A 22,069-nucleotide genomic window follows, 5' to 3' on the forward strand; every position below is an offset into this window, starting at 1 on the left:
TCAATTGAGCCCGGCAAGTGCGGGGCACTAGCACAGGACGCACTGGGCTGTGCAGACGCACCGGAGACACAGGACGCAGAGCCGGCGCAGGATATCCTGGTCCAAGGAGGTGTACTGGAGACCAGGAGCGCTGAACCGGCACCATCCGTCCTGTTTGGATGCCCATTCTAGCCCGGCAAATGCGAGGAGCTGTAATAGAGCGCACCGGCCTATGAATGCGAACTGGAGATAACGTGTGCATCACTGCGTAACACGGTGTCTGACCAATCACACGCTCCCCACGGTAAGCACGGGAGTTGGCTCAGGTCTAACTCCTGACTCTGCCAATCTCCCCGTGTGCCGCCCCAAAAAATGTTTTGGGAGCTGCCTCTCGGGCTTCCGTGCTAGCCGTGTCCCCTCATATCATCGCCGTTCCTCCTGCGCTATTTCCACCTGCTTCCATGGCAGGGTCTTGTCCCCTGACATTACCTCCTCCCAGGTCCAGGATGTCCTCCACTCATCTTTCTCCCGGGCCCAGGATGTCCACTCCTCTTGAACATGCTGCTTGGTCTTTTTATGGTAGGATCTTCTGTCATGTTCGTTATGATGAGACCAAGGCGCAGCATGAGTAGAGTGCCACATGTTTTTAATAAAACCAAAACTCAGCAAAACAAAATGAACAAGCACAAACGAAACATAAAGCTATACGAATAGTACAGACCGGCAACTAAACATAGAACAAGATCCCACAACAGAAAGTGGGAAACAGGGCTGCCTAAATATGATCCCCAATCAGAGACAACAATAAACAGCTGTTTCTGATTGGGAACCATATCAGGCCAACATAGAAATACGAAACCCCTAGACCTACAACAACCCTAGACATACAAAACCCTAGACATACACTACAGTACCCACCCTAGTCACACACGGACCAAACCAAAATATAAAGAAAACAGACATATCTCAGGTCAGGGCGTGACATGCTGTAAAGAATCTGAATACTTAAGTAAATGTAATATTTCAGTATATATATTTTGTTACTCAAAAAAACAGTTTTTGCTTTGTCATTATGGGGTATTGTGTGTAGTTTGATGAAAATAAAATAAAAATTGATGAAAAAATATGTTAATAATCAATTTTAGAATAAGGCTGTAATGTAACAAAATATAGAATCATTATAGCAATCATTATTGTGAGTTAATTAAATGAAGGGGGAGGGTAGTGCAACAAGGGTCATATACATTTTTTTAACATTGGTGAAGGGGGTATAACATTTTTTAGGATAGCTGGAGTATATCCCTTTTCACACCAACTCCAATGCCTTTTTCTCCCAACTTTGCCAAAAGATTTACATAACGTCACAAACGCTGCTGCTGCAGTCATTCTCTTGCATTTGAGAAGGCAGTGGCAATGGCAATATGTTACTACTGAAAATATCACAAGATGATTCAATCATGACAAGAGTGTTTGCTTCAGTTGCATCTCAGCCTAAGAGAAGAAATGCAAAACTGGCATCTTTTGTCATTCCAGCACATACACAACATGGCCAAAGGTACAGTGGGGCAAAAAAGTATTTAGTCAGCCACCAATTGTGCAAGTTCTCCCACTTAAAAAAAGATGAGAGAGGCCTGTAATTTTCATCATAGGTACACTTCAACTATGACAGACAAAATGAGAAGAAAAAAAATCCAGAAAATCACATTGCAGGATTTTAAATTTATTTATTTGCAAATTATGGTGGAAAATAAGTATTTGGTCAATAACAAAAGCTTATCTCAATATTTTGTTTTATACCCTTTGTTGGCAATGACAGAGGTCAAACGTTTTCTGTAAGTCTTCACAAGATTTTCACACACTGTTGCTGGTATTTTGGCCCATTCCTCCATGCAGATCTCCTCTAGAGCAGTGATGTTTTGGGGCTGTTGCTGGGCAACACGGACTTTCAACTCCCTCCAAAGATTTTCTATGGGTTGAGATCTGGAGACTGGCTAGGCCACTCCAGGACCCTGAAATGCTTCTTACGAAGCCACTCCTTCGTTGCCCAGGCGGTGTGTTTGGGATCATTGTCATGCTGAAAGACCCAGCCACGTTTCATCTTCAATGCCCTTGCTGATGGAAGGAGCTGTTCACTCAAAATCTCACTATACATGACCCCATTCATTCTTTCCTTTACATGGATCAGTTGTCCTGGTCCCTTTGCAGAAAAACAGCCCCAAAGCATGATGTTTCCACCCCATGCTTCACAGTAGGTATGGTGTTCTTTGGATGCAACTCAGCATTCTTTGTCCTCCAAACACAACGAGTTTAATTTTTACCAAAAAGTTATATTTTGGTTTCATCTGACCATAAGACATTCTCCCAATCTTCTTCTGGATCATCCAAATGCTCTCTAGCAAACTTCAGATGGGCCTGGACATGTACTGGCTTAAGCAGGGGGACACGTCTGGCACTGCAGGATTTGAGTCCCTGGCGGCGTAGTGTGTTACTGATGAGAGGCTTTGTTACTTTGGTCCCAGCTCTCTGCAGGTCATTCACTAGGTCACCCTGTGTGGTTCTGGGATTTTTGCTCACCGTTCTTGTGATCATTTTGACCCCACGGGGTGAGATCTTGCGTGGAGCCCCAGATCGAGGGAGATTATCAGTGGTCCTGTATGTCTTCCATTTCCTAATAATTGCTCCCACAGTTGATTTCTTCAAACCAAGCTGCTTACCTATGACAGATTCAGTCTTCCCAGCCTGGTGCAGGTCTACAATTTTGTTTCTGGTTTCCTTTGACAGCTTTTTGGTCTTGGCCATAGTGGAGTTTGGAGTGTGACTGTTTGAGGTTGTGGACAGGTGTCTTTTATACTGATAACAAGTTCAAACAGGTGCCATTAATACAGGTAACAAGTGGAGGACAGAGGAGCCTCTTAAAGAAGAAGTTACAGGTCTGTGAGAGCCAGAAATCTTGCTTGTTTGTAGGAGATCAAATACTTATTTTCCACCATAATTTGCAAATAAATTCATTAATAATCCTACAATGTGATTTTCTGGATTTTTTTTGTAATTTTGTCTGTCATAGTTGAAGTGTACCTATGATGAAAATTACAGGCCTCTCTCATATTTTTAAGTGGGAGAACTTGCACAATTGGTGGCTGACTAAATACTTTTTTTGCCCCACTTTATATGCTGATCTTCATGGCACTTGCCTTCATTTTTGTTATGCTTATGTCAGTTATATCATTCCTCAGTCCAGATAGGCTGCTTTCGGAGACTTTCTGAATGGACAATCAAAGCTACCAGCGCATCTCAGACACAAGAACAAATTACATTTCTCCTTTCCTAAAAACGTATTAAAAACCTAGGCCTACCTTCTAATCCTGGCTGTAGGATATCAGAAAGTTGGCAACATTAGGATTATGCCTAAACAATGTAGCCTATCAAATTAATTGACTAGGAAAGACAAGGAAAGGAAAGGGAGAGAGAGAGACATCTTTGTAGCCTAAATGTTTGTAAGCAGTTATTGACATGGTCAAACTCCGGACAATATTTTTTTGTCTGTCTCTTACATAGCACACAGGTGGTCACCTACATTTACTGTAGTAGCCTAGCCTAGGCTGGTGGTGATAAATTGCTACATTGCAGCATTGATGCATTATAAACGTAGCCTACGGGACAGACAGAGAGAAATTCATTAATTCATTCAAACAACGAACCTGTCCCTGGCAGTCCGCACGTGGCCTGTCAGTGGCAGAACACTTGTCCCAGAGGGCATTGGTTGAACCAGGGGTTTGGTAGGGAAGCGCATGCAAGCAGGACGGAATGAAAAATATAGGAGCACCTGCAAAACAGCGAATGTAAACTGTGCCCAATAAAAAAACATACAACCCTCCCCAAAGCAACAAAAGGTTACACCCTCTCCCATATCTTGGAACCCCCCCCCAGCCTCCACCCATACATTTTTCATGACTCATGATTTTACAATTCATCCGTCATCTTACACATGCACATGATGTTAACGAATATTTCATGAAACTTGTGCATATATTATTAGTTGTTTTCTCTCTCTTTTTAAACATCTATACTGCAAAGTGGGGGAGAAAACGATTCAAAATGTCAGCATTTATAAAGTGTGTTGCTGTTGTTTAATATTTTATCTGGTCAAACAAAGAAGTCTATTTGACTCGTTGATATTGGCATAAAGGTTGTGCTTTACTATTTATCAGATTATATATATCGTTGGGATCATCTCATGAATATCTTTTGAAAGTGATGTTTCAGAGAAATCTAGTACATATTCATTTTGGATCATACATTTTGCATAAATGTTTTCTTTCCATCCAAGAGTGTTTTGAGAGACAGTCTTACCCTCTGTAGATGTGAGAGATTTGTTTCAAACCTTTTTAAATGATTTAGCCTGAATATATTTTAAATATATTTGTTTTTCACGTTCACAGTGAATAAATTATGAAACCTCGCCAAGCATGGGATTGGTTTAATATACAGAAGGAAATAATTTATACAGTTGCCAACTGCCTGCAGGGACAGAAATGGACATACACAGAAATAAACATGTATGCTACAGGACAATTTTCCATATCACACTAAAATTATTATTAGAGCCTCTGATTCCTTCTTTCCTCGAAAGCTAAACAACATCCCTTATTATCTGCATAACAAAATACCCAGTGTGCCATCCAGTCGATAAGCGTTGATGTGCTATTTGTTTAACAAATCAATTTCTACCTTGGTGTTTTCCTCTCCCCCAGGTTCTGTAGTCTAGCTTAACTGAATGTTTGGAGTACCATTAAAACACCTGAGCGTTTGCAGGTGGATTTGTAGTACTAGTGATGGAAAATGGTGAAGGCCTTATCTGTGATTTTGCATGAGAGGGAACCCACTAGTCCAGGATGCATAATACCTCCTGTTACCTCCCCACACTCTGGGGCTAATGTGCTCTGGTCAGAGCCACCGTGTGTCGTACAGCCTCCTGAGCATTGTCTGAATGCAGCATGAAGCTGCATGCCTCTCTATTCATGCTGCCACCACTGATTGATTGGCTTTTGTCTCAGTGATTAGAGGCAACTCATGTCTCCTCCACACTTGGAGAAAAAAGAAAACCCCTAAGCTTTGTCGAAGCTCGGAGGATAAACTTCCATTTCAATCAGCAGTTGTAGAGAGCTGAAGTGTGCACTTCTTTTCCTGTAATCAGCCAGGATTCCTTATGTTCTACCTCAGTAATGAGGTTCTTTCCAACTCTTTTCAGGAGGGTAAAATGAAGGTGTTATGCAAAACAGCATGACCAAACAGATTGATCAACTAAATTCACTCTTGTGTATGAAAAACAGAACACCATGACAATATATAATGACAGATGTATGGAGTTTCATGGTTTACTAATTATTTATTTTTTCTTCAAATTTAGTGTAGGGCCTACCAATTGCCCTTGCAGATGTTTTTTTGTCAGACAAAGGGTTATAGCCTACTGAGACATTCCTTCTCTTATGATCTGGCATGTTATTTGGATCCCCTTTCATTTAGTCAATGTTATTTCCCTGGAGAATAAGGCCACTCTTCTGACCGACTCAATAATGGGTTCCCCCCAAATATATGTTTATAATTACTGATGTATGGATAATTACTCTGTGCACAGCTGCTTGGGAGAGCTGTTCTTATTTGTGTTGATGAAAGTGGGCTCAGGGGCCACATTAATGACTAGGGAGACCCTCTGATTCCAACAATAGCCCAAGGTTTGTCTCTCTGTGTCAGGCAGTGAGGAAAGCCCTGAAGCCTCTTTCTTGTCTCAACGTTGTACACGGCCTGTGATACCGAGGCAGATGAGTCTCTGGGTGTCTGGGAGTTCATCCAATAACATCAGGTACTCCCAAGTGTACTCTCAGGCAGCTTTGACATTTAGATATTATCAGGTAACTAATGCTAGGGGTTACAATTCACCAATGGCTGTTATTTGGGTTGAGCCTTATACATGTAAATGTGGTGTGGAAGCGCTGCATGTTTAATTGCAGCAATATAGCATGTTTCCTTGTTGTTTACCTTTCTAATCCAGGCGGCAGGCTGCTTTTGTGCTGCCATATGGGCTCCCATCAGGACTTTCTGGGCTCCCCGCTTTAGTAGCTAATATGGCGAGGTGCATGCAGCTTTTCATGAGTGCTTCTCCTTCTCCAATACCATGGAAATGCTGAGTGCTGCTAATTACCATCATACATTTTCTTTGTGATTTTGCAGTTCAGCAGAAACAAGTTAACAACGCCTCTAAGAGGAGGACCTGATGGGTGTCATATTAGACAGAAAGGTGCTTTTTATAAGAGGTCTTTGCCGGGTGGTAGGGGGCGTAGAGGAGCTAGCGTTGATCCCTGACTCTGACTCCCTTTTGCTCTGACTATTCAGTATTTTCTGGAAAGAAACAGATGGAAAAACACCAGTTTTCCTTTCATTCCACTGACCCATGAAATGACAGAGGGTCACCATGGAGACTGGCCCAGATAAACAGACAAGATAGGTGTCAGGAACAGCTTAGCATAGATTCCAAACAATTTACATACCCGTGGCAGAATAGCCTACATCACCTTAGGAAAAAAGACCGTCTAATGTACTAGATCATAATGAAAGCCACTAACTAGAACCTAATTCACTTTCAATTAGGTTTTATTTTCAAAACAAATTTTTTTAATTTCTCAGTTCCTGCTGGATGAATAACAGTCGGCACTTTTACAATGAAGATCCTGTAAATGGAGAGAAATCTCATCCCCTGAGCAATAGCTCTCAAAACCAAGCATTAAAAGAGGGTCATTACGTGTCATACAATGAAACAAGGTAAGCTGACCTCTGAATAGTTGGCAATGAAATTGAAAAATGCCAAGCTCAGCCTTTGTATTTCGGAGGAAAGTTCAGACTGGATTTAATAGAGAGAAACTTGATCTTTTGACGAGATGAAATTACATTCATAAAATGTTGCTTAGCGACATGGAGAGGAATGGAGCGCTCAAAGGAGAAGTTCATTTCGTTGTGGCATCTGTTGTGATCGTCAAAGCTCATCAACAGTCAATAGAAGGAACACGAGTGAAGAATTCCCATCACGAATATACATACTTTGAGTTCTCGAATTCAGGCGGCAGTTTGTTAAACTGAGATCTCACAAATATTTCAAGGCCATTTCCTATTCGTTCACATGGAATTTACAGGGAGGGAAATCCAATTATTCTGCCAGGTATTTTTTCACTCCTCCAACTGTAATAAATGGAGTGCTCTGACATACCTTTATTAGTAAGGACAGTGCCTTTACAGTAAGGAGATTGTTAGTTGCAGATATGAAGTTGCGTTTAAAGCCTCCTGTAGTTGCAGTGCAAGTGGGGATTTGGGAATCATTAGCGTCGGAGCTATGAAGTGATATCTGGCTCCGACACCGTTGGGACACACTGTGATCCCTCTCCTTACCGCAGCCGTTTGAAGTGCCATGGCTGGTAGTCATATCAACAACTGGTGTCACGTCCAATCAGACACTGAGATCCAAATGGTCAGGGCAAAGGGGTCTAGCCTTGCCAGCTTCAATTTCCCACAGAGGCCAAGATCGAGGGGGACGGGGACGTGACCCTGAGGATTTCTACACTTCCCGGGCAATTAGAGGCAGTTGTGTGATTGGGAAGAGGAGAGAGAGGAGGCTGAAGTCTCAGCCCCTTGGTGTGGTGTGCAAGCAGAATGCCCTGTCCTCCCTCACTTTCAGCATAAACTTGGAGATACATCACTCTAACACATATCTCATGGCTCTGGTACTAAAGTTAATTTATTTTTCTTGATTTTCCTTACAGATCAGCATATTGGAACGACAAATATTTGACTTCCTTGGGTACCAATGGGCTCCTATCCTCACAAACTTTGTGCACATCATCATAGTCATCTTGGGGCTCTTTGGAACTGTACAATTCAGACCAAGATACGTAACTGGGGTGAGTTATATCTTCTTTAATTTCCTATACATTAATATCTTTGGAAAGTGGAAAGTGCTTTTATGTAAAGTGGTGTTATGAAGCAAATAATATATCTCACCTATCACACATTTGATTTCAGTTGTGTATAATGCTGTTTTTCAAAGGCTTTCCTTAAACTGGGAGAACAGACTGACAAAAGATACTATCACATGTTAATATTTAATGACTTGAATTGATATTTAAAGTGTCTATACTGAAAAGGAATATAAACTGAGTGTGCAAAACACCTGCTCTTTCTGTGACATAGACTGACCAGGTGAAACCAGGTGAAAGCTATGGTGCCTTATTAATGTCACTTGTTAAATCCACTTCAATCAGTGTAGATGAAAGGGAGGAGACAGTTTAGAAAATGATTTTTAACCTCTACTGCGTGTACCCCCAGGGGTATGCGCAATGCCATCGGGGGTACGCCAACTAAAAATGTGATTGACATTTTTTTTAAACAACACAATGTGAAATACAGGTAGCTTAGTCAAATAATTAACATCTAATCACATTAACTGTTACTCTCTCGCGGAATTCCACTAATGGTCCGTATGTAGCCAAACGTAGCTGCTGCTCATGTTGGTATCTGTACTGATGGCGCAAAAGCCATGACAGGGAGGCATAGTGGAGAGGTAACGCACGTGAAAGCAGTTGCTCTTGACGCTACTTGGGTACACTGCAGCATGCACCGAGAGGCTCCTGTGGCCAAGGGAATGCCTGATAGCTTGAAAGATGCTTTGGACACTACAGTGAAAATGATTGACTTTGTTAAAGCAAGGCCCCTGTACTCTCATGTATGTTCTGCACTATGCAGTGATATGGGCAGTGACCGTGTAACGCTTTTACAACATACAGATGGAAGTGTGCTGGGGCAAAGTATTGACACGTTTTTTTTCAACTGAGAGATGAGCTTAAAGTTTTCTTTACTGACCATAATTTCTACTTATCTGATTGCTTGCATGATGACGAGTTTCTCACACGACTGGCCTATCTGGGTGATGTTTTTTCTCGCCTGAATCATCTGAATCGAGGATTACAGAGACTCTCCGCAAATATATTCAATGTGCGGGACAAAATTGAGGCTATGATTAAGACGTTGGAGCTCCTCTCTGTCTGCAATAACAAGGACAACACATTGGTCTTTCTATCATTATATGATTTTTTTGTGGGCAAATGAACTAAAGCTTACGGACAATGTCAAATGTGATATAGCGAAGCACCTGAGTGAGTTGGGTGCAGGTACTTTCCTGAAATGGATGACACAAACAACTGGATTCGTTATTCCTTTCATGCCCTGCCTCCAGTCCACTTACCAATATCTGAACAAGAGAAAATGCAACAAGCAGTTCTGTGAAAATTTAATTTAATCATAAACCACTGCCAGATTTCTGGATTGGGCTGTGTTCAGATTATCCTGTCTTGGCAGATCGCACTGTTAAGACACTGATGCCCTTGGCAACCATGTACCTATGTGAGAGTGGATTCTCGGCCCTCACTAGCATGAAAACTAAATACAGCCACAGACTGTGTGTGGAAAATGATTTAAGACTGAGACTCTCTCCAATACAACCCAACATTGCAGAGTTCTGTGCATCCTTTCAAGCACACCCTTCTCATTAACCTGTGAGTTATTCACAATTTTTGATGAACAAATAAGGTTTTAAATGTAAGATTGTTAAATAAAGAGCAAAATTATTGATTATTATTATATTATTATTTGTGCCCTGGTCCTGTAAGTGCTCTTTGTCACTTCCCACGAGCCGGGTTGTGACAAAAACTCACACTCATTCTTATGTTTAATACATGTATCGTATAGTGTGTGTGTGTGTGGGTGTGTGTGTGTGGCAGGCTTACAATGATGGCACAAAACAACATTTGAGAGTGCGCTGATCCTGGTGCTATAGAGGGGGTACAGAGCTGGAGGTTGAATGTTTGAAGGGGTATGGGACTATAAAAAGTTTGGGAACCACTGCTCTATGGGATCGGTGTCACTATACTGGGACGGTTGAGCTAACATGCGCCAATGTGATTAGCATGACGCTGTAAATAACAAGAACATTCCCAGGACATAGACATGTCTTATATGGGTAGAAAGCTTAAATTATTGCTATTCTAACTGCACTATCCAATTTACTGTAGCTATTACAGCTATTCACAGATCTTCATTGTAAAGTGTTTAAACACTGTTTCCCATGCTTGTTCAATGAGCTATAAACAATTAATGAACATGCACCTGTGGAACGGTCATTAAGACACTAACTGCTTTCAGCTGGTAGGAAATGAAGGTCACAGTTATAAAAACTTAGGACACTGAAGAGGCATTTCTACTGACTCTGAAAAAATCCAAAAGGAAGATGCCCAGTGTCCCTGCTCATCTGCGCGAACGTGCCTTGGGCATGCTGCAAGGAGGCATGAGGACTGCAGATGTGGCCAGGGCAATAAATTGCTATGTCCGTACTGTGAGATGCCTAAGACAGCGCTACAGGGAGACAGGATGGACAGCTGATCGTCCTCGCAGTGGCAGACCACGACTTGTAGGCCTGTTGTAAGGCAGGTCCTCACCTGACATCACCGGCAACAATGTCGCCCATGGGCACAAACCCACCGTCGCTGGACCAGACAGGACTGGCAAAAAGTGCTCTTCACTGACAAGGTGCGGTTTTGTCTCACCAGGGGTGATGGTCGGATTTGCATTTATCATCGAAGGAATGAGTGTTACACCGAGGCCTGTACTTTGGAGCGGGATCAATTTGGAGGTGGAGGGTCCGTCATGGTCTGAAGCGGTATGTCACAGCATCATCTGACTTGTTGTTATTGCAGGTAATCTCAATGCTGTGCGTTACAGGGAAGACATCCTCCTCCCTCATGTGGTACCCTTCCTGCAGGTTCATCCTGACATGACCCTCCAGCATGACAATGCCACCAGTCATACTGCTCATTCTGTGCATGATTTCCTGCAAGACAGGAATGTCAGTGGTCTGCCATGGCCATCGAAAAGTCCGTATCTCAATCCTATTGAGCACGTCTGGGACCTGTTGGATCGGAGGGTGAGGGCTAGGGCCATTCCCCCCCCCCCAGAAATGTCTGGGAACTTGCAGGTGCCTTGGTGGAAGAGTGGGTACATTTCACTGCAAGAACTGGCAAATCTGGTGCAGTCCATGAGGAGGAGAAGCACTGCAGTACTTATTGCAGCTGGTGGCCACACCAGATACTGACTGTTACTTTTGATTTTGACCCCCCTTTGTTCAGGGAAACATTATTCCATTTCTGTTAGTCACATGTCTGTGGAACCTGTTCAGTTTATGTCTCAGTTGTTGAATCTTGTTATGTTCATACAAATATGTACACAAATATTTACACACAGTTTGCTGAAAATAAACATAGTTGACAGTGAGAAGACATTTCAGTGAGAAGAGAGAAGAGTTTATGTGTGCCATTCAGAGGGTGAATGGGCAAGACAAAATATTTAAGGGGTGTATTCTTAATGTTTTGTACACTCAGTGTATGTTCCTCTAACTGATAAGATGCCAAGGCTAAATCTATGTCCTACACAGAATGGGGATAACGTGAGCAGGAATAAATCTTAATTCAAGATTCTCCTACCAGAAATAAATCCCTTGTTATGAGTGACAGCCTTTCACTAAAACCACATATGCAGATTTAAAACCCAGGCATTTTGACTTGTCTGAGAGCTCAGGAGAGATATCGATGTTATGATGGACTTGGTCATCAAATCAGCCATCAGAGAGAGCCCCTGTCATGCTGCAGAGATAAAGCTGATCACCTTTACACCCCTCCTCACCCCCTCCTATGCCTGTGAAGATAAATGGCTTACTGTCCAGCATTACTCTTGCTTATATCCGTTTTGGTAATGCTGTCAGAGCAGATACATTTTTATTCTCATTTAAAATTGCGCTTGCCAGTAGCTGGAGAGGGACCAAATGAGGTTCCACTACACGCACCCATCTTCTGGATCTAATGTCCTGACAACGTGTCAGATTTAGAGATGGTAAAAACCTACTCCGTGGCGGCTCTCCCCCTCTCTCAATGGCCTGGTGAATTCAGCCGGAAACATATATTTGAGAGAGGTGAAGGGGAAAAGTGTACCCTAACACATTCATAACATGTCAATGACATTGCTAAAGTAGACAAATACACTGAACAAAAATATAAATGCAACATGAAATAATGTCTTAGATTTGACTGAGTTACAGTTCATATAAGGAAATCAGTGAATTGAAATGAATTCATTAGGCCCTAATCTATGGATTTCACACGAGTGGGAATACAGATATGCATCTGTTGGTCACAGATACCTTAGATAGGGGCGTGAATAAGAAAAGCAGTCAGTATTGTGTACAGATCCTTGCAACACAGGGCCATGCATTATCATGCTGAAACATGAGGCGATGGAGCGGCAATGGGCCTCAGGATCTTGTCACGGTATCTCTGTCCATTCAAATTGCCATTTATAAAATGCAATTGTGTTTGTTGTCTGTAGTTTATGCCTTCCCATACCATAATCCCACCACCACCTTGGGGCATTCAGTTCACAACATTGACATCAGCAAACCGCTCGCCTACACGACCACATACATGCTGTCTGCCATCTGTCTGGTACAGTTGAAACCGGGATTCATCCGTGAAGAGCACACTTCAGTGTGCCAGTGGCCATCGAAGGTGAGCATTGGCCCACTGAAGTCAGTTACGACGCCAAACTGCAGTCAGGACAAGACCCTGGTGAGGACGACGAGCATGCATATGAGCTTCCCTGAGACTGTTTCTGACAATTTGTGCAGAAATTATTTGGTTGTGCAAACCCACAGTTTCATCAGCTACCCGGGTGGCTGGTCTCGAACGATCCCAACGATCCCGCAGGTGAAGAAGCCGGACGTGAAGTTCCTGGGCTGGCGTGGTTACACAAGGTCTGTGGTTGTGAGGCTGGTTGGACATACTGCCAAATTCTCTAAAATTATGTTGTAGGCGGCTTGTGGTAGAGAAATTAACATTCAATTCTCTGACACGATGTCATAACAACAGCAGCACACCACTTGTAGTTCCATTTTCTTTGACTGAGTGGGTATCTGGGCCAATGAAGCACCAGGAACAGGCCATTTGTCCCATTAGTCCCTAACAGCTCTGGTGGAATTTCCTGCTGTCAGCATGACAATTACACGCTATCTCAGAACTTAAGAATCTGTGGCATTGTGTTGTGTGATAAAACTGCACATTTTAGAGTGGTCTTTTATTGTCCTCAGTACAAGGTGCACCTATGTAATGATCATGCTGTTTATTCAGCTTCTTGATATGCCACAAATGTAAGGGGAATGGATATCTTGGCAAAGAATAAATGCTCACTAACAGGGATGTAAACACATTTGTGCACAACATTTGAGAGAAATAAGCGTTTTGTGCGTATGGAACATTTCTGGGATCTTTTATTTCAGTTCATGAAACATGGGCCAAACACTTTACATGTTGCGTTTATATTTTTGTTCAGTGTAGATGGTAGGAAGAAACTTTGCCATCATTATCATGTTGTTAAATTTACTTAATACATATGACAATGTTTTTATTAGTAGGCAAAGTTCATCAAAAATAGCTAGCAATGATAACTTTAGCTAGCTAAAATCTGTTTGTCTCCCCTCAATATTAACTAGCTAGCTTACATTTTACTGCATCTACAGTCAATCTGGTTATATCACAATGATGACAAAAGGTATAAATGTATTGTATTTCCAAGCTACTGTAATACACTTTTGATTAAATTTTCATCAGTGTCAATTGAGCAAAATGCTGTTGGGCATCAGTCCTAAAAGAATGTTCATCTTTTCCTTGATCCTGACTATTCTCCCAGTCCCTGCCACTGAAAAACATCCCCACAGCATGATGCTGCCACCATCATGCTTCACCGTAGAGATGGTGCAAGGTTTCCTCCAGGCCTGACGCTTGGCATTCAGATCAAAGAGTTCAATATTGGTTCCATCAGACCAGAGAATCTTGTTTTTTGACAAGCTCCAAGCGGGCTGTCATGTGCTTTTTACTGAGGAGTGGCATCCGTCTGACCACTGATTGGTGGAGTGCTGCAGAGATGGTTGTCCTTCTGGAAGGTTCTCCCATCTCCACAGATGAACTCTGGAGCTCTGTCAGAGTGACCATCTGGTTCTTGTTCAGCTCCCTGACCAAGGCCCTTCTCACCCTGCTCAGTTTGGCCGGGCGGCCAGCTCTAGAAAGAGACTGGTTGGTTCTGAACTTCAATTTGAGATTGATGGATGCCACTGTTATGTTGCACTCAATGTTGCATAAATGTTTTGGTACCCTTCCCCAGATCTGTGCCTCGACACAATCCTATCTCAGAGCTCTACAGACAATTCCTTTGACCTCATGGCTTAGTTTTTGCTTTGACGTGCTCTGTCAACTGTGGAGCCTTAAATAGACAGGGGTATGCCTTTCCAAGTCATGCCCAATCAACTGAATTTACCACAGGTGCACTCAACCAAGTTGTAGAAACATCTGAAGGATCATCAATGGAAACAGGATTCACCTGAACTCAATTTCGAGTCTCATAGCAAAGGGTCATTAGGTTTTTTAATGATCAATTAGCCTTTTAAAATTATTAACTTGGATTAGCTAACACAATGTGCCATTGGAACACAGGAGTGATGGTGATAATGGCCTCTGTACGCCTATGTAGATATTCCATTAAAAATCAGCTTTTTCCAGCTTAAATAGTCATCTACAACATTAACAATGTCTACACTGTTTTTCTGTTTTCTATTTCTGTTCTTTGGAACAACCCATCCCGGATCCGGGGGAATTATCAGCACTACACTAATTAGCATAGCGCAACGGTCACATAATCTTACTAGAAAATATTCATGAAATCACAAGTGAAATATAGCGAAACACAGCTTAGGCTTTTGTTAATCACCCTGTCGTCTCAGATTTTGAAATGATGCTTTACAGCGATAGCAAGATAAGGGTTTGTGTAAGTTTATCGATAGCCTAGCATAGCATTATGTCCAGCTAGCAGCAGGAAGCTTGGTCACGAAAATCAGAAAAGCAATCAAATTAACCGTTCACCTTTGATGATCTTCGGATGTTTTCACTGACGAGACTCCCAGTTAGACAGCAAATGTTACTTAATTCCATAAAGATTATTTTTATACCCAAAATACCTCCGTTTGTTTGTCACATTATGTTGAGAAATCCACCGGAAATAGCGGTCACGACAACGCCGAAAAAAGTCCAGATTATTTCCATAATATCGACAGAAACATGGCAAAAGTTTTTTATAATCAATCCTCAAGGTGTTTTTCAAATATCTATTCGATAATATATCAACCTGGACAGTTGGCTTTTCAGTAGGACCACGAGGAAAAATGTCTACCTCTCTCTTTTACGCAAGAATCACTCTGAGAGCCAACAGCTGGCAAATTACGCAATGTGGTCTTTTACTCTCATTCTTCAACATAAAGGCATGAAAGGCTGTAGACACCTTAGGAAAGACGTAGAAAAGGAATCTGGTTGATATCCCTTTAAATGGAGGATAGGCATGCAAAGGAACAGAAGGGTTTCAAAATAAGAGGCACTTCCTGATTGGATTTTCCTCAGGGTTTCGCCTGCAATATCAGTTCTGTTATACTCACAGACAATATTTTTTACAGTTTTGGAAACTTTAGAGTGTCCTAAGCTGTCAAGTATATGCATATTCTAGCATCTGGTCCTGAGAAATAGGCCGTTTACTTTGGGAACGTTATTTTTCCCAAAATAAAAATAGTGCCCCCGAGCTTCAAGAGGTTTTAATGGACAGACAATGGGTTTTTCTTTAAAAAACAAGGACATTTCTAAGTGACCCCAAACTTTTGAACGTTAGTGTATGTAAGTAAGATATTTGTTTTTAATTGTTTTATAAATTTGCCAAATATAACAAAAAAACTGCATTCTCATTATGGGGTATTGTGTGTCGATTGATGAGGAAATTGTTTAATTTAATCAATTTTAGAATAACGCTGTAATGTAACAAAATGTGGAAAAAGTCAAAAGGTCTGAATACTTTTCGAATGCACTGTAAAACAGTATATTTGGCTGAGCTCCCTACATGTAATGCAATTTGATTTCCCATGTCCTATGCCCAGTATCGTATTTTGGATCACCTGTCTGCTTTAAAATGCAATCTGATGATTCAAAATATCCTGCTTGTCACGTGTGCTCCCTCTCCGGCCTCTAGGTCACCGGGCTGCTTGTTATGGCGCACACCTGTCCCCATCGTTACGCGCATAATGACACTCACCTGGACATCATCACCTCATTGATTACCTGCCCTTTATATGTCACTCCCTTTGGTTCCTTCCCCATTGTTTCTGTTCCTGGGTCCTGTCTGTGTGTTGTTTGTGTTACGTGTTGGTTTAATTTATTTATTAAAACACTCACTCACTGAACTTGCTTCCCGACTCTCAGCGCACATCGTTACTGCTCCAAAAAATATCTATGTATGTCTTTAGATGCGCCATGTTTTAGATCAGGGTTGTCAAACTCATTTTGCCCCTGATCTTGTTGTGAGTACACATTTAGACCTTTTGACAGTACAGACATGAAAGTGGACCTTTGTACTATAACAACATCTTTGTGTTCTTCACTAACAATTTCATTTTGACACAAGCTGCTTCGACAAAAGCTAATGGGGATCCAAATAAACCAATAAACACACACACATTAATACTCTGCTTCAATTCCCGAGAAGGCACTGAATGTTTAACTCTGGCATGTCTCAGATCTGTGTGAAGACATACCCGGAAGATAATTAATTACAAAGAAACACTATGATCTTTGCCCAGATACTAACGAGAATCCAAATATGCATTTGTTTTTGGGGTGTTATTCTGAACTTGACACCACTTGTGGTGTTCTAATACTGTGATACTGTTAGTTCAGTGGTGTGTGCTTCCTCTCCCCCTCTCTCTCCCCCTCTCTCGATCCCCTCTCTATCTCGCTCCTCTCTCTCTCTCTCCCATAGTATGCAGTGTGGCTGGTGCTCTGGGTGACCTGGAATGTCTTCATCATCTGTTTCTACCTGGAAGTGGGGGACCTCTCCAAGGTAATGTGACCTGCTTAGAGCTGTACAGGACTGGTGAGCTGTTATTATTACCTGCCCAGGAACAGAGACCATGGATAAAATGTCTTTAATGGCCTCTCATGCAATTTAATCATGGGTTACACATTACTTCCCTGGTTCTGAAAGAGATAGCTAGCTAAGCTAGCAATCTATCTAGCTGCCTCTCTGTTATTTTTCTTCAAAATTATTTGGAACGAAAAGTGCACAGTGTGTACTTTTACAAGCATGAATACAAAAGGAGTAGTACTATACTGGAGCTGATGTGTCAATAAGCATTGTTGGTTCACTGTTGGTTCAAGGTAATACAGTAATACTGCAATATAGATGCAAATGTGTCTTCTCTCTCCCTCTGTCTCTCTCTCTCTCTCTCTCTACATGTCTCTCTCCCTCCCTCACCCAACCCCCTCTCTTTGCTCCCCATGCTCAATCTCTCTCATTTCAACTAGCAATTTATTCCATAATTTTTCATCTGCTCATGTATGTATGAGAAAATGAGAGAAGATATAATTAAAATGTCAAAATGTCCAATATTGTACCCAATTAAAAGGCAAACCAGCCGTGTAACTTGATTATCCAATTCATCAAGTGCTTTTATCTATTACGTTTTCATTTTCCAAATGAAACTGAAATGACTAATCCCTTTATTTTGATCACTGACTCTGAGCTCTTCTCATGATCCGATAATATTAAAGCTGTGGAGACGAGTCAAATAGACACACTAAGGTTATATTGCTGAAGCTTTTGGTCACAAACATGCCTGCATTACATGAAAATATTCTATCTTGAATGATAACTATTATTAGTGTTATTGATCAAGCTTATTCACCGGCATGGTAGTTTTAGTTCAGTGGATCCACATAGAAAGGAAAGAGAACACGTATGGGTGTGTTGTCGCACCATTTGTGTTGTGCTTATCGGAGAGGAATGTCTGTTTATTTATTAGTCGATTGTGTTTCCGTGTTGCTGAGTCATTACTGTTTCATCTTATCTGGAATCAGATGGCAACAGATGGCGCTCTCACTTAAGTCTCACAGTCTTCCCTCTCCACCAGCCTTTGCCAAAATGGCTTCCTTCCTCCTCAATTGCCTTTGGAGGATTTGGCAGTTTCACCTCAGAGATATCTTAGCACTTTTGAAAAGCATCAGGGGATGGCATCTGTTGCGTTACAGTTTTATTACAGTGCAGTCGATGTCATTAACTGCTGGCAAATCACATGGGTTTGAGGCTATATACACCATGACAAACTCAATCCTGTTATTTCCGCAAAAATACGGTCTATGCATGGTATATTGCCTTTTAATCATGAGTTTTTTGCCATCTAACTTGCCTGAAAGAAGAGCATTCTTCGAAGAGGATATTCATTGGCTTGGCACTGAGAACATCTGTTGACCAAATACGAATGCAGTGATCCTCAGTTCAAGACAAGACAGAGGGTTTGTAGGTGGTACACAGTAGGATTTCTGAGGCTCGTGTGATTGGCTTGTTGTGGACTGGGGACTGGTGTCATCTTTTGAAGCTGGGCTTCCTCTGGGGCCTGCGGTCTGTCATTACTGCAGCGCCATCACAAACCAAGAGCCCGCTCCTCTGCCGACGCTGAGGCTCCTCAAGAGCTTCTTCACTCATGCCTGAGCTGCTGCTGCTCCCAGCTCAGCACATCTTTTCTCCCCTGCTCCAAGACTTCCTTCACAATTTACCAGAGTCAGTTCCCCAAGTAGCCTTGTCACTTGTCTTCCCAGTGAGGAAGAGAGGCTCTGAGGCATCAACTCATCGCTCCTCCTCGTTTTGCCAGGCTGCTGAAAAAGGGCATTCGGTATTCGTGCTGTAGAGCTGAGGTTCTGTTGTTCTGAGTGTGATTCCGCTGCATGTTCTGCATGGTGGGTCTGCTCAGGCACTTTAATTAGTAACAGTAAAGTGATAGTATGTTAGTTAGTGTGATTTATTTGGCTCACGTTGGTGTGGCTCATGATTTATTAATGTGGGTGTAATGTGTTTAACCAGGAGAGAATCCATCGGGCCCTGCCAAGGCAGCAATGCAATTAGATTTACATCACACACAGAAACAAATAAAGATAAATAAATGGGAAGAATCCCTACGTCTGTCCTTCATTAAATAGCGAGATCCTTCTTACAGGTCTCAACGAGTTCAATCCCTCTGCCGAGAGGGACGTGTCTAGGTGAAAGCCAATAGTCTATCAGGAGAGTGATTGACATTGAAATGGTGAATGACTTGAGAGAGAATAAACAACTATAGTATTTTCAGTAGATCAGGTTTGGGCTTGTATATAGAAAATGTCATCATGTTTCTTTGACATTAAAGAGAAATGGTGGCCCTCTGAGTTGCGGATGTCTCAAGCAGCAAACTGTGCACTCTTAACGAGAGCTCCCCTCTGGGTTGTGTTTGTGCTTTAATATGTGAATAGGTTAAAAGCTGCCAACTCTTTGGCCTGTTGTACCAATTCCATTGGCATGCCCAGAGAGATGCTGGGGATTGGATTTGGAGGCCATCAGCAGGGGACTGGTGGCACAGAAAGTGACAATGAAGAGCAGGGAAGAGTGGGTAGAGCAGGCGTAGAGAGCCATGGAGCTCCAGGCTGAGCTCAGGCACAGTAAATAAGACGTGTCCCAGCCATGGCAGCAGCCAGCCTTCTAGCTTCTAGGCAAATAGTCACAGGCTGGCAGAGAGGAGGAGGAGGAGAGCTGATGGAATAAGAGCTGCTCACAGTCTTCCCTCCCAATCTGGGAAAGAAGGAAACATCTGGCTCGTCTCCACACACTAACTTCCAGAAAAACACCTCTCATCTCATCCAGACTGGAACAACCTGACATCTACATAAACAAGTAACTCCATCGGAATGGAGCTTTCTGACATTTTAGTATGGGATTAATGGAAAATATTGTGTGCCAGCGTTCTCCAACTCCACATTGATCCTGCTCTCTGTATTTGAGCCCTCTAGTTCTAGGCCTTAACAATTGCTGACTGCATTATGAAAGTACTAAGCAGTTGTTCAACGTTCAAATCAAAGCAATGGTAAAAATTCTGTCCGAAGGATTTAGCCTAGAGGAGAATATATGATAGCTTTGATGCAAATATCTTCTCAGTTCAATTGAATTAAAGATACCTGTTTTTGGGTGGTTTGTAAGACGTTCCTATTTTGTTATGTCATAATGCTGATATATTTACATCCCTGTGAAATATTGATATGGTTGTAAGTGGCATGGCAGAGCCTCAATGAGTAAATCCTAACGTTGGCAGGTTATCTGTGCCCTTTTTCTTGGAGCAATTTTAAATGCAAGTGGCAGGCCTTCCTGTCTGCATGCTCTTCATAGTCTTCATATACAGTAAAATGCTGGTATTCTGATAAAGTGTCAGGGCTGGGAGTGATAAAGTGATTTATAGTCAATTTCACTGTAGAGGAGGGAAAAGTCTGGGTCTGTCAGCACCACGAAGGCCCTCAGAATAGAAGAGTTACAGTTCATGTGCTAGCTCAAAAAGACTATTATTTCCCATCACCGGCCATCACAGACTTAGCCATCTAGTTTAGGGACAGACAGGCTGGCCGGAGGAGTTTAACAGGGGGATCGGACACTAGAACTCCTGAACTCCTACATGAATCACGGACACTCCCATAGAGTAGCCTAAATCCCTTACTAACTTTGTGAACTTCCCACTTGACATAAGGGAAATATGTTGTCATAAAATAAATGATGCAAAAAAAATCACATTCTGATTCAACTCTGTATTACAGCCCAAGCAATGCAGGCCTAGCACCAGAAGTATGTTTGCTTTAATCATGGATAGGTAATTACTCATGTTATAGCCTTTGGCAGTGCACTAAACCTAAATTGCCTGAGTAGTAATATCCAGTTGTTCTAACAGGCAGACCAGCACACACTAGTCTACTCTGACTTTGTTTACATGTTATAGTTACATGCACTAGGTTTTTAAGAGCCATGTTTCTGCCTCATAGACCTCTGATATATATAATCAGAGTCTATTTCAAGAGCTGAGCTCTGGGTTTTATAACCTTTTAGGGGTACATCTATATATCGGAGTTTGTATTATTTGAATCGATCTGGCCTGGGCTGAATAAGTCAATAAAAGTACCTGAAGCCTAACTTTTATTGAACTATTTATAGCCTGGGTGCCATGTTGGACCTCGTGAGTTGTGATTCTGTCATGGTTCAATGTGCTGCTGTTAAGATTTGACGAGCTCAGTGTCATGTCATTTAACAACCTAGTAGATTGAATATGTCTCCTTGGTGACTAAAGGCCAAACCAACGACATGGACTTCACTTGATTGAGTTCAAATGAACTTGATCCACTCCTTGATTTCACTGATTCAACTTGGTGAATCATTTTGAAATATATTTGGACCCATCTATCATGTATGTACGAAAAGGCATAGCAAATGTGAAGATGGCGGAATGTATCAATTGTATTGACCATAACCAGATCAATGCAGAAGACAGACTGGGAACTAGCCATTAGGGTAATAACAGGCTAAAGGCAGAGTAAAACGCAAGGCATCCTCAAGAAGCCTCCCTGATGAATGCTGAAGTCTGCAGAGTGCTCTCAGTGACATTAAAGATGACAATAAAAGTTCCCTCTCCAGTGTGCTGTTCAGATTAGAATGACACTAATGCAGTGCACCAACCAAGTTGGTGCTCGGAGAGGCTTGTAGATGCTTCACCACTGTCTCCGCTCTATATGAATGCTTCATTCTCCACCCGCCTCGGTCAATAGTCAATTTACTGTACCAGAGCCATGTACATTTTACATTTTAGTCATTTAGCAGATGCTCTTATCCAGAGCGACTTAGATCTATCTAAATATATGGCTCTGTACTGTACTATATATACATTTTAAAGTGTTTGTGGAAAATAAACAGCACTAACGTCCCATAAATCAACAATCACATTTCAATCATGTGACAAAAGTTAATACTTGAGCCTGTGTGGCAAAAGCTATGTGACATCAAACTGTCATTTTGTCAGTACATT

The 22,069-nt window shown here is 42.0% G+C and overlaps 1 protein-coding gene across 1 annotated transcript in view; it reads left to right on the forward strand.

The window, feature by feature from the left end:
- The window catches only part of LOC135506013 (sodium/potassium-transporting ATPase subunit beta-1-interacting protein 2), a 149,607-nt gene that overhangs the window by 57,574 nt on the left and 69,964 nt on the right, over positions 1-22,069 (forward strand). Inside the window, exons 2-3 of the mRNA XM_064925342.1 lie at positions 7,788-7,925; positions 16,969-17,049. Coding sequence (XP_064781414.1) covers positions 7,788-7,925; positions 16,969-17,049 — 219 coding nt within the window. The remainder of the gene's footprint in view (positions 1-7,787; positions 7,926-16,968; positions 17,050-22,069) is intronic.

The sequence above is a fragment of the Oncorhynchus masou genome, chromosome 19 (assembly GCF_036934945.1).
Source record: "Oncorhynchus masou masou isolate Uvic2021 chromosome 19, UVic_Omas_1.1, whole genome shotgun sequence".
Taxonomy (NCBI): domain Eukaryota; kingdom Metazoa; phylum Chordata; class Actinopteri; order Salmoniformes; family Salmonidae; genus Oncorhynchus; species Oncorhynchus masou.